General features: G+C 50.8%; 2 protein-coding genes across 4 annotated transcripts; one reads left to right on the forward strand and one right to left on the reverse strand.

Moving 5' to 3' along the window:
• Window positions 1-678: 678 nt before the first annotated feature.
• Amt (aminomethyltransferase) lies at window positions 679-7627 on the forward strand. Of its 2 annotated transcripts, XM_048334850.1 has the most exons (10): window positions 679-2016; window positions 2149-2316; window positions 3186-3266; window positions 4609-4740; window positions 5241-5319; window positions 5600-5745; window positions 6244-6424; window positions 6598-6753; window positions 6842-7032; window positions 7411-7627. In XM_048334850.1, exons 1-9 carry the CDS (start codon window positions 1927-1929, stop codon window positions 7018-7020), a joined length of 1212 nt encoding a protein of 403 aa, XP_048190807.1. In that variant the 5' UTR covers window positions 679-1926; the 3' UTR covers window positions 7021-7032; window positions 7411-7627. The 2 variants fall into 2 exon arrangements, with proteins under 2 accessions (XP_048190807.1, XP_048190806.1); XM_048334849.1 differs by having other exon boundaries at window positions 6842-7627.
• Window positions 7628-8149: 522 nt separating this feature from the next.
• On the reverse strand, window positions 8150-11317 carry Tcta (T cell leukemia translocation altered). Of its 2 annotated transcripts, none has more exons than XM_048334872.1 (3): window positions 10992-11317; window positions 10584-10638; window positions 8150-9553 (listed from the first exon to the last, which is right to left on the reverse strand). In XM_048334872.1, the coding sequence occupies exons 1-3, from the start codon at window positions 11132-11134 to the stop codon at window positions 9455-9457; spliced, it is 297 nt and encodes a 98-aa protein (XP_048190829.1). In that variant the 5' UTR covers window positions 11135-11317; the 3' UTR covers window positions 8150-9454. The 2 variants fall into 2 exon arrangements, with proteins under 2 accessions (XP_048190829.1, XP_048190828.1); XM_048334871.1 differs by having other exon boundaries at window positions 10912-11317.
• Window positions 11318-11352: the final 35 nt, after the last annotated feature.

The raw sequence follows: 11352 nt of genomic DNA on the forward strand, positions 1-11352 counted from the left end.
CTCAGGGACAGCGCCCAGACCCTGAGTTCAAGTAAAAAAGAAAGGAAAAAGAATACTTACTAAAAATATTAAGAGTCTAGAGAGTTCTCAAGTCCTCTGCTCCTCCACACATGCCTGCCTTCTGTGGTTCTCCTGCCGTGAGTGTAGAGAGCGGGGATAGATCTTCTCCATCTCAACCTGGAAGGCCATAATGCCTTGGCATCACCCATAGTCTGGGAAGGTTGAGGAAGATACCTTCTGGCCCTTCCTCTATTCCCTCTGGTGGTCTTGTCCCTTTCTTTTCTTTTGTGGGTCTGTCTGTGTGCCAGTCTTAGGACTTGACCTCAGGGCCTGGGCACTGGCCCTATGCTGTTTTGTTCAAGGCTAGGGCTCTACCACTTGAGCCACAGCTCCATTTCTAGCCTGTTTGGGGCTTTTCTTTTCTGATGGTTAATTGGAGATCAGAGTCTCACAGACTTAAACCACTGTTAGGTCCCTAACAACCACTACCTCCTGATTTCAGCCTCCAGAGGAGTTGGGTTATAGGTGTGAGCCACTGGCACCTGGTCCTTTATCTTATACCCACAAAAAGGTTTTTTTTTTTTTTTTTTTTGGTCAATCCTGGGGCTTGAACTCAGGGCCTGAGCACTATCCCTGCCTTCTTTTGCTCAAGGCTAGCCACAGGACCCCTTCTGGCCTTTTCTATATACATGATTCTGAGGAATCGAACCCAGGGCTTCATGTATAAGAGGCAAGCACTCTACCACTAGGCCATATTCCCAGCCCAGATTTTTGTTATGCTTTAAACTCTTCTGTTGCCTGCATAAGAGGCAGAACTGTGGATTTGAGTAGCCTGAGTCATCTATGTCCCTGAGCTGGTCTTGAATGTGTGTTCACTTGGGTCTCTGGCAATGCTGGAGCCTCAGAATGAGATTTGCAACAACCAGTATGCCATTTGACATAGTCCAAAACACATCCACATCTGTTCCTTCAATTGTTTCTTTCCAGTCATGCTTCAAATGATGAGATCCCTCTGGGTGATGGTGGGGTCCAAATAGTTTATCAGGGGTGTTTTTTGAGAGACTGAGGTCTTCCATTATTCCAGCTCAACTCTAATACAGGCCATTCTTCCCTCCCCTCCCGTGATACAACAATACTTCTCTTTTGTTATTCCTGTCTTCGCTCTTGGGGGCTGTGACAAAGCAGTGTCTCGATGTGTCAGACCTGAGGATGAAGTCACATCCCATTTTCTGGGGGAAGTGACGTCATCTTTGGGTGGCCATTTCCGTCCTCACCCCTCAGCCTTTTCTTCCTTTTTTTTTTTTTGTAGGTGCTGGGTCATTTATTTACCCTCATTCAGTTTTGACACCTCAGTGCATGTTATAAGAGGACCCTGGAATGAAAGAGTCCCAACTATGGCACCCCAACGCAGGGCCTGCTGTACAGCAAGGTCAAATAAATACTTGTGGAATGCATGACTCCTGCTGGCTTTCAGTGTCTGTGCCACGAAGAGGGCTGGAGACCCTTCCTAGATGTCAGGCTCCTGTGGTACCCATCTGCCAGGCCTGCTTCAAGCTCTCCTGGCCTCTCGGTCCCCACCCCCATTTGACCTGAATGTGTAATTTAGCCCGGAGGAGAACTTTGACCCTTGTGCAAGCCTGGCTGATCACTTTAGGACAATGGTAGCCCCCAGCTCTGATTCCGGGCAGCTCTCACTGGTTTAGGATTGTCTAACCTGTTTTGAATAGCCAGAGGGAAGGGCTTAGCAGCTGAGTGGCGGCCTTGGCAGCTTAGAAGCTCAGCCTGCCCCCTCCAGGCTTCCCTCCTCTTCTGATCCCCTGCGGGCTCAAGAAAGCTGCCCAAGCCCCTGCTGGGACTACATCTCCCAGCGTGCCTAGCAGAGTGGGAGCCTCAGTGTGCCGTCTGCACCACTTGAGCTGGTGGACAATGCAGCGGGCTGTGGGCTTTGTGTCCCCTCTTGGCTTTCGACTGACCGTACTCCCCTCAGTCCGAGGTCGGCCCCTCGGTAGTGCCCAGGTGGGATAAAGGGGTGCTGGGGGTGTAATGCCGATTTGGAAGGGTGGTGGGGTGAGGCCTGGTTGGGGGGGGGATGGGAAAGAGGTGGCTGGTGCCTGAAGTCCTGGTGGCACTAAGGCTGGCTGTCCACAGGATGTCCCCCGCAGGACTCCTCTCTATGACTTCCACCTGGCCCACGGTGGGAAAATGGTGGCTTTTGCCGGATGGAGCCTGCCTGTGCAGTACCAGGAAAGTCACATCCATTCACACCTACATACACGCGGGCACTGCTCACTCTTCGACGTGTCCCACATGCTCCAGGTAAGGCCTGAGAAGGATCAAACCTTACTCCTTATTCACAGTGCTGGACTCCTCAAGCTTTGTTCCTGAGAAGTAGATTTTGGAGATTAGATCTTGGAGATTACAGTTAAGAGGTTGCTTTTTTTTTGGGGGGGGGGGGGGTTCCTCACCTGGCTTGAATTCAGCACCTGGGCTCTGTCCCTGGCTTCTTTTTGCTCAAGGCTAGCACTCTACCACTTGAGCCACAGCGCCCCTTCCTGTTTTCTGGTGGTTTATTGGAGATAAGAGTCTCATGGACTTTCCTGCCCCGGCTGGCTTTGAACCTCAATCAGATCTCTGCCTCCTGAGTAGCTAGGATTCCAGATGTGAGCCACCAGTACCCAGCTCTAATCTCTCTTGCCTGCAGATATCTGTCCTCACCCACTGTGCTGGGTAGTGGCTTGGAAAAGGGGGATTTCAGTAAGGCACTAGGTCCTCTTAAATAGCCTCCCAGGCCCTGGGGATATGGCTTAGTGGTAGAGTGCATGGCTAGCATGCATGAAGCCCTGGGTTCTGGGTTCAATTCCTCAGTACCACAGAGAAGCCAAAAGTAGTGCTGTGGTTTAAGTAGTGCTGATCAAAAGAAGCTCAGGAACAGTGCCCAGGCCCTGAGTTCGAGCCCCAGGACTGACCAAAAAAAAAATGTCTCCCAGACCTCTCTCACTCACATCTGGGCTTATGAGATGTGGGGAAGGATAAGGTAGAGGTTTTTCATACCTCCAAATTCAAAAGACTGGTCAGCCCTTCTGTGCTGGATTGCACTGTGGATGCCTGGAAGGAGGCCTCCTCCCTAGTGGCTTTTTGGCTTGAAGCTGTTGTATTGGCCTGAGGCTTTCCATATCTTTCCCCAGACTAAGATATTTGGTTGTGACCGGGTGAAACTCATGGAGAGTCTAGTGGTTGGAGACATAGCAGAGCTAAGGCCAAACCAGGTAGGTCTTTCGTCCTTTTTTTTTTTTTTTTTTCCTTTGGTGGTTTGGGGGTTTGAGCTCAGGACCTTACAGCTAGCTGACTATCACAGAAGTCATCCCTGCTTTTCTGTTGATGATTTGGGAAGTGGAGGCTAGCAAACTTCTCTACCCAGGCTGGTCTCAAACCATGATCCTCCAGATCTCAGCTAAGATAATATAGGCCTAAGACACCAGCTCTCAGCTCTGGGAGGGACCTTTTTCTTAATACTCAGTGAGTATTTTAAGTCATGAGTCATTGAACAGGCAAAGTCCCCGCAAGCTTTGTGGCAATGAAGACTGGTCTCACACAGCTTTATAAGGCTTACTGTCTTGAGGGATTCTAGAGTCTGTATGTGAAGTTTCTTTCTTTTTTATTGCAGTCCTGGGGCTTGAACTCAGGACCTGAACGCTGTTCCTGAGCATTTTTGCTCAAGACTAGCACTCTGCTGCTTGAGCCATAGCTCCACTTCCGGCTTTTTGGTGCCTCATAAGAGAGAAGAGCCTCACTGACCTTCTTGCCTGGCCTAGCTTTGAACTGTGATCCTCAGATCTCAGCCTCCTGAGTAGCTGGGATGACAGGCATGAGCTACCAGTACCTGGCTATGTGTAGTTCTTTTAGTTTAGTCTGTTGTGGGGCTTGAACTCCAGGCCTGGGAGCTAGCTATCCTTGAGTTTTTTTGCTCAAGGCTAGTGCTCTACCACTTGAGCCACAGCATCACTTCCGGTTTTCTGGTGGGTCATTGGAGATAAGAGTCTCATGGATTTTCCTGCCCAGGCTAGCTTCGAACTGAAATTCTCAGATCTCAGCCTCCTGAATGGCTGACAGGTATGAGCCACCAATGCCCAGCTTGAGCAGTTCTTTCATGCTGACTTCTTACTTCGTTTTCAAAAAGCAGCAGCCTCACCACCTTTTAACAGGTCGTTAAAAATAAACTCTCAGAGGTGGGTGCTTCAGACTAAATCAGAACTTTCATCTTAACAGGCTCCCTACGTGATACATGTGGTGTCTCAGCCTCAGGTTCCATGTGGTTGGGAAGAGGCTAAGGCCATCCTTACAGTATTTGGGGGGTATTGCTGTAGAATCCTGTGGAAGCATAAAAAATACACTTGGAAGCTTTTATCCTGAGGGATATGGGTGGAGTTGTCTGGGTGGGCCCAAGCCACAGGTCGTAGGCGTCATGGATTAAGTGTGAGTAGGGTTGTATCCATAACCCTCTCTTTGCACATGAGTTTGTGGTGCTTGAGTGTGTTCAAGGGTCTGTCTCACTTACCTTGGCCTTCATTTGATCGACCTGAAGGCAAAGATGCTCTCCATTGATGACAGGGGACATTGTCATTGTTTACGAATGAGGCTGGAGGCATCTTGGATGATTTGATCGTGACCAATACTTCTGAGGGGCACCTCTATGTGGTCTCTAATGCTGGCTGCAGGGACAAGGACTTGGCCCTCATGCAGGTAAGTCCCTCTGTGTTCTGGCCACTTTGTTCATAAAGCAGCATCCTTAGGATCTAGGACAGGCCTAGTACAGACAAGGGGCTTGGGAAATGGCTCTATGAGTGACTGAACACTGACTGAAGAGCAGGACTTCCCTGGAGCATGCCAGAGTTTTGTTGGATGGGATTAGGAAAGGAGGGTGAGAAAACTGATCCGGTCCCCTTAAAAGCATCCTTTGCTTGTAAGGTGACAGACCTGAGCTTAGGTCATCTCTACCACTTGAGCCACAGCACCACTTCTGGCCTTTTCTATATATGTGGTGCTGAGGAATCGAACCCAGGGCTTCATGTATGCGAGGTAAGCACTCTACCACTAGGCCATATATTCTCAGCCCTACCACTTTGTAGCTATATGATCTTCTAAGACCTAGCTCATTGCCTAGCTCTGTCGTGTCCTGTCTATGGGAGGTGCTTAAGAAGTGATTCCAGAAACAGATACGGTATTTCTACTTTTCATTTCAGGACAAGGTCAAGGAGCTTCAGAATAAGGGCAGTGATGTGGGCCTGGAGGTGATAGATAATGCTCTCCTGGCCCTGCAAGGTGAGGTGGCCTGGCAGGGGTGGGAGCAAGCCAACTTTTACCTTCCTGATTTCATTTATCATTCCAAGAGGAAGTGATGAATATTTGTACACCAGAATTCTCAGTTAGGTCTTTTCCCCTCCCCGCCATCTTTCACAAAGCTCCATGGGCTAGGGGCCAGGTCCATTCCTCCCATTGGTAGAGGATGACTTGTTTAGGGCTTGTGGTCCCTAAGAAACTACAGTCTAGCTTTGAGGGGTGTTTGGATTAGGCTACTTGGTCATTGGTTTTCTGGGTTCAGGCCCCACTGCAGCTCAGGTACTGCAGACAGGTGTGTCAGATGACTTGAGGAAACTACCCTTCATGACCAGTGCGGTGATGGAGGTGTTTGGTGTGTCTGGCTGCCGTGTGACCCGCTGTGGCTACACAGGAGAAGACGGTGTAGAGGTATGTTAAGAAATGGGGTGTAGGGCTGGGGATATAGCCTAGTGGCAAGAGTGCCTGCCTCGGATACACGAGGCCCTAGGTTCGATTCCCCAGCACCACATATACAGAAAACGGCCAGAAGGGGCGCTGTGGCTCAAGTGGCAGAGTGCTAGCCTTGAGCGGGAAGAAGCCAGGGACAGTGCTCAGACCCTGAGTCCAAGGCCCAGGACTGGCCAAAAAAAAAAAAAAAAAAGAAATGGGGTGTTGGGTGTCAGTGGCTCATGCCTGTCATCCTAGCTACTCAGGAGGCTGAGATCTAAGGATCACAGTTCAAAGCCAGCCTGGGCAGAAAAGTCCTTGAGACTCTCATCTCCAATGAACCACCAGAAAACCGGAAGTGGTGCTGTGGCTCAAGAGGTAGAGCACTAGCTTTGAGCTGAAGAGCTCAGGGATAGTGCCCAGGCCCAGAGTTCAAGCCCCAGGGCCAACTGCCCGGCTGCTCTGTGGTGTTGCATGCAGATCTCCGTGCCAGCAGCTGAGGCAGTCTACCTGGCAAAGGCTCTGTTGAAAAACCCAGAGGTCAAGCTAGCAGGGTTGGCAGCCCGGGACAGTCTGCGCTTGGAGGCAGGTCTCTGCCTGTATGGGAATGACATCGATGAACACACTACACCCGTGGAGGGCAGCCTCAGTTGGACACTGGGTACGCTGGGCTAACATTCCAGGGGGTCCCCATAGCTTAGTGTGATCTTGGGAGGAATGGCACTTGGAGGAGCCCCCCGTGAAGATACCTTGATGAGAGTCCCTTGTCATGAGAACCTCCTATGGTGAGTGGTAAAGTGTACTGTGGCTTCGATCTGGAATGTTCTGTCCCAGGGAAACGCCGCCGAGCAGCTATGGATTTCCCAGGAGCCAAGGTCATTGTGCCCCAACTGAAGGGCGAGCTGCCACGGAGGCGCGTGGGGTTGATCTGTGAGGGGGCCCCAATGCGGGTGCACAACCCCATCCTGAGCACGGAAGGCACCGTGATCGGTAAGGTGGTTCAGGGCGACTCCGGGAAAGGTGGACACACCGGGTTGGCAGGGGTTGGTGGTCACCCATGGTGTGTGTGCTTGAGCAGGTACCGTGACCAGTGGCTGCCCCTCACCCTGCCTGAAGAAGAACGTGGCGATGGGTTATGTGCCTTCCAAGTTCAGCCGGCCAGGGACACAGCTGCTGGTAGAAGTTCGACGGAAGCAGCAGAAGGCTGTTGTCAGCAAAATGCCCTTTGTGCCCACCAACTACTACACCCTCAAGTGAAGAGGACCCAGGGGAGGGCTCTCCCTTCTAGGAGGGAATTCCTGGAGGGAATCCTACAAGACTGAAGTCAAGACAAGGAGGCAGAACTTGATGAGGGGCAGGCAACTGAGTGGTTTGCTTTAGCTGGATGGGGCTATCCATCTTTTCATTGTCTCCAAAACAATCTACTGCAGCTTCAGGACCCCACTTCGGAGTGTGAGATTAGCTCATCCCATATCCTGGTTCATTCAGACCCCATTCAACTTTGTGGGGAAGGGTAACACCTACCAAACTACCTTACCATGGTTTCTCAGCTTTCAAAGGGTTAGTGCCATGGGCGGTGTGGGCTTAAGGGCTGACTCTTCTCCTTTGCTTTCCATGAACACACACGGTTGCTTCTTTCTGAGTAGCAGTGAATCCTGACTCACAGTACTGGCAGTGATTCCCGTGTGTAAACTTGGGGATGGCTGAGCCATCTCCGACTCATCCTTCCACATTCCCAGTCAACTGAAGTTTGTTGCCTAGTAGCAAGCCACAGCAGGCTCACTACCTGGGCTAACCTATAACCTGAGCCTGTAACTGGATTTTAATCACTAGTGAAGGAAATTAAAGGGGCTTCCTTCCTTGTCATGGTCTTCAGCGTCATTCGACAATGCTTGCCTTCCAAGCCTCCAAGACAGGCTTGGAATAGGTTCTTGAGTGGGGCCAGATCTGTATAATGAGGCTCAATGGATACAAAACCCCCGAGTTAAAGCCCCACTACTGGGCTGTGAGCATGGCTTAGTGGTAGAGTGCTTGCTTGAGCATACACGAAGCCTTGGGTTCGATTCCTCATTACTACAAACCCAGAAAAAGCCGGAAGTGGTGCCGTAGCTCAAGTGGTAGAGTGCTAGCTTTGAGCAAAAAGAAGCTCAGGGACAGTGCCCAGGCCCTGAGTTCAAGCCCCAGGAGTGGCAAAAAAAAAAAAAAAAAAAAAAGAAACACAAACACTCCAGTAATATCAAAGAACCAATGGGGTGTTCCACCTATTGGGCATCTATCTCTGTAAACTGTGGCATTCTGGATCGTGAGGCAACAGCCTCCAACATGTTCCCTCACTAAGTTGTCCCTTGCACGCACATTTGACCTCTTTGGAATAACCACACAATGGTTGCATTTCTGTGTTTAATAAGCCACATCTTCAGTTGAGCCTGGGGTGCAATGTGAGATCCTGATTGTGTGTGGTGGTCTTGGTGGATGGGCCTGAGGCTATGAAGAACATCTTCCTCCTAGCCCAAGGAGGACTCTGGAGGAGGTATGTGGACATGGGGTGTTCATTGCCATCTTGCTCCCAGTGCGCCTGCCACCAAGTCTGCCTGGTCAGAGGCTGCCCGATGGGGATAATGTGTGACATCTTACAGAACGAGCAGGCAGTAAGGACAGCAAGGTAGCTGGAGGTCCAGCAAAGACAGGCAGACAAAGCACAGCTAAGGTGGTGCAGGGACACACAATGCCTTTGGGACGACAGGAAGTGGCATATCTCTGGGGGGCATTTGCTCCCTCCCCCTTTGGAACGTCCTCTAACCCACTGGTTGACGGGAGTCTCGACCAGGTGAAGCTGTGCCTGGGTCTTTGACTCTTTCTTTTGAGGGTGCCAGGGGCTAAAATGTTGCTAGTGGGCTCTTGGAGTGAGGCTGTTATTCGTCAAGATGGGAATGGACGAGGCTGTAGGGCAAGATGGAGTTACTCTGCACTAATGGCTCAGGATCTCCCTGTGAGGGGGTAAGGTAAAGACCCCAAAATCTGGCACCTAAATGAGGGGACTAGAAGGCTACCCCAGAGGCTTACTTTGTGAGTTTCCTCTTTTTTTTTTTTTTTTTTTCCAGGCACCTATCTCTCCCCCAAGATGAAAAGAAGTTGGGAAATAAGTTTCCTTTTCCTGGCTTATGCCTGGAGCTCTAGTTGGGCCAGAGAGGTGGGTGTTTGGTGCCTCCATCTGGATAATGCCAATAAAAAGACTTTTGCCTTATGCCTAGTCAGCTAAGTAACCATACAGTAGATGGCCTACTTAGCCTAGGCTAGGATGACCTGGCTCCCTTGCCAACAAAGCAAAGCCATGGAAATTCAGGGCTTAGAGAACAGATTTCCCTTACAAACCACAGAACTGGTCAACTCCAGGCTTTTTCTGAGAAGGACAAATCCCTATAGGGTCACATCTGCACAAGGATGCAAAGGACAGGAAAAAAAAAAAGCCAAGACAGAACAGGGACTAGTAACTTCCCCAACTGAAAGGCTTCTCTGGAGCTCTAACCCCTGAGAGAATCGGTCATCTCTCCTTAAGGCACTGAGACCAGGGGAGAGGTAAGCTCTTCACTTGCCCTGTACAACAAGGCTAAAGGCAATTGAGGCATGCCCTGCGAGCACTGAGTTACTTTCTGCCCCCAACCCTGAGCCCTCTGCAGTCATCCCCCAGGATCTAGGAGCCAGCAGACCGAATGATGACTCTGGAGACCCTTCTGCTGCTGTCTTCCCTTATTCTCTGTGAGTTTTGACAGGTTCGTTTGCTGCCATCTCCCTGAAAGTGGTGGAGAGAAGAGGTTATTTCACGCACAGCAGAACAGTCCCTGAGATTGGCTCTCCTCAGCCTCTTAAGAGCTAAGCTGAGCTCCATAACGTTGTATTACGATCCAGTCTTCTTTGTTTATGCAAAGCATCAGGGCTTGAACTCAGAGCCTTGGGCTGTTTTTAGGCTTTCACACTTATAATCGATGCTGTCTACCAATTCAGCCATGTCTGCAGTCACAATCTAGACTTTTTTTTTTTTTTTGCCAGTCCTGGGGCTTGAACTCAGGGCTTGGGCACTGTCCCTGAGATTCTTTGGCTCAAGGCTAGCCCTCTACCACTTGAGCCACAGCATCACTTCTGGCTTTTTCTGCTTATGTGGTACTGAGGATTGGAACCCAGGGCTTCATACTTGCTAGGCAAGTGCTGTACCACTAAGCCACATTCCCAGCCAATGTATATGTATTTTTTGGGACAGGGTCTTTTGTAGTCCCTGATTGGCCTCAAACTATTTAACCGAGATTGATCTTGAATTTACAATCCTCACGCTCTGTCTGCTGGATGCTGGGGTTACAGATGTGCACCTGCTTCTCTTATAAACCTTTTATCACCTCGGTTAGCTTAGTCTTGGTTGTCCTTGTTTTCTGGGCCTACTGTGACTTCTACTAGGTGGTAGAGTCTCAGAGAGAAGCTGAATGAGTGCCCTGATTTGTTGTGTAAATGAGGCTGACACAGGATGAGGTCAGCCAGCTGTGCTAAGAATAGAGGCACTTAGGGACAGTGGTATATAGCTCAATGACCTAACCTTTGTTTAGAAATGGAGACCCAAAGACTATCTCTCTGAAATGAAGACAATACCACCATCCACCCCACAGGTTATTGATAAAGGACTCTCTAGATGCTTGTGTCACCCCAACCTGAAACCTAAGCTGGACATCAAGATTTGGGGGACGCCTGCAAAGACCACTTTGCAGGTGGACTCCCACCCTGAGAATGCCTCCGTCTTCTAAGCAGGAGGCTGGAGTAGGGGCAGATTTACTCACCAAGTAGGGAAGTAAGTAGAGCCATCTGGTGTGGATCCATTTTGGCCGCCCAGACCTGGAGGCAGAAACATGATCAAAGCTACAGCAAATGTCAGTCAGGTCAGGTTATATGGTCATTGTTCTGAGACACAGTTGCAATGTGATGGGTGGACTAGTGGGGGGGTTCTGAAGAGGAAAATGGCCTGATGGGTGGCACAGGTCAAGGAACAAAGTTAAGTTCTAACGGGGGTTGGGGGGGGGGAGGCTCTTGGAGAGCCAGTGGTCGTTTCGGGGGACCCTGGGGGACACGATGATTGGTCAGCCCACGGAGGTTCTCAGGGAGCCTCACCTGGGCGGTGATACAACCCGGTCACCGTGTTCCCGTAGAAACCCCAGGCCAGCTGGATGCCCAGGAGACTTAACACCAACCACAGAAGCAGCAGCTTGAAGAGGGTTACGCGCATATCCTGCGCCTCCCACTCCTGGAGGAACTCGCTGCCCAGGGAACCTAGCATACCCAGCACCGTGGCGGGCAGGGCTTGCAATGCCTGTCCGGGCCAAGGCTCCGCCATGACTGGCCTGCTCCCCACCCGGGAATCTGTCACCGGAGTTCCCACTGCGCAGGCGTACGGTCTTCCGGGGTCAGCCCCGTCAGTACGCACGCGTAATACCAGGAAGAGAGGCCCTACTTCGCTTGCGCGAAGAGTTGGCAGTTTAGGGAGGAGTGTTAGGACCGCGCACGCGCACCTAGCCCCACCCAGCCGCCTTAAAGGACGAGTGACTCCCAGAG

This window comes from Perognathus longimembris, chromosome 26 (genome assembly GCF_023159225.1).
Source record: "Perognathus longimembris pacificus isolate PPM17 chromosome 26, ASM2315922v1, whole genome shotgun sequence".
NCBI classification, from domain to species: Eukaryota; Metazoa; Chordata; class Mammalia; order Rodentia; family Heteromyidae; genus Perognathus; species Perognathus longimembris.

Excerpts from the sequence above, each read along its gene's own strand:
- Amt (XM_048334849.1), top strand. The coding sequence starts at position 1,927 with ATGCAGCGGGCTGTGGGCTTTGTGTCCCCTCTTGGCTTTCGACTGACC. Across the intron at positions 2,017-2,148 it reads GGCCCCTCGGTAGTGCCCAG|GATGTCCCCCGCAGGACTCC; the intron begins GTGGGATAAAGG and ends GGCTGTCCACAG. Across the intron at positions 6,425-6,597 it reads CAGCCTCAGTTGGACACTGG|GGAAACGCCGCCGAGCAGCT; the intron begins GTACGCTGGGCT and ends GTTCTGTCCCAG.
- Tcta (XM_048334871.1), bottom strand. The coding sequence starts at position 11,134 with ATGGCGGAGCCTTGGCCCGGACAGGCATTGCAAGCCCTGCCCGCCACG. Across the intron at positions 10,639-10,911 it reads CGGGTTGTATCACCGCCCAG|GTCTGGGCGGCCAAAATGGA; the intron begins GTGAGGCTCCCT and ends TTCTGCCTCCAG. Across the intron at positions 9,554-10,583 it reads TCTACTTACTTCCCTACTTG|GGAGATGGCAGCAAACGAAC; the intron begins GTGAGTAAATCT and ends CACCACTTTCAG.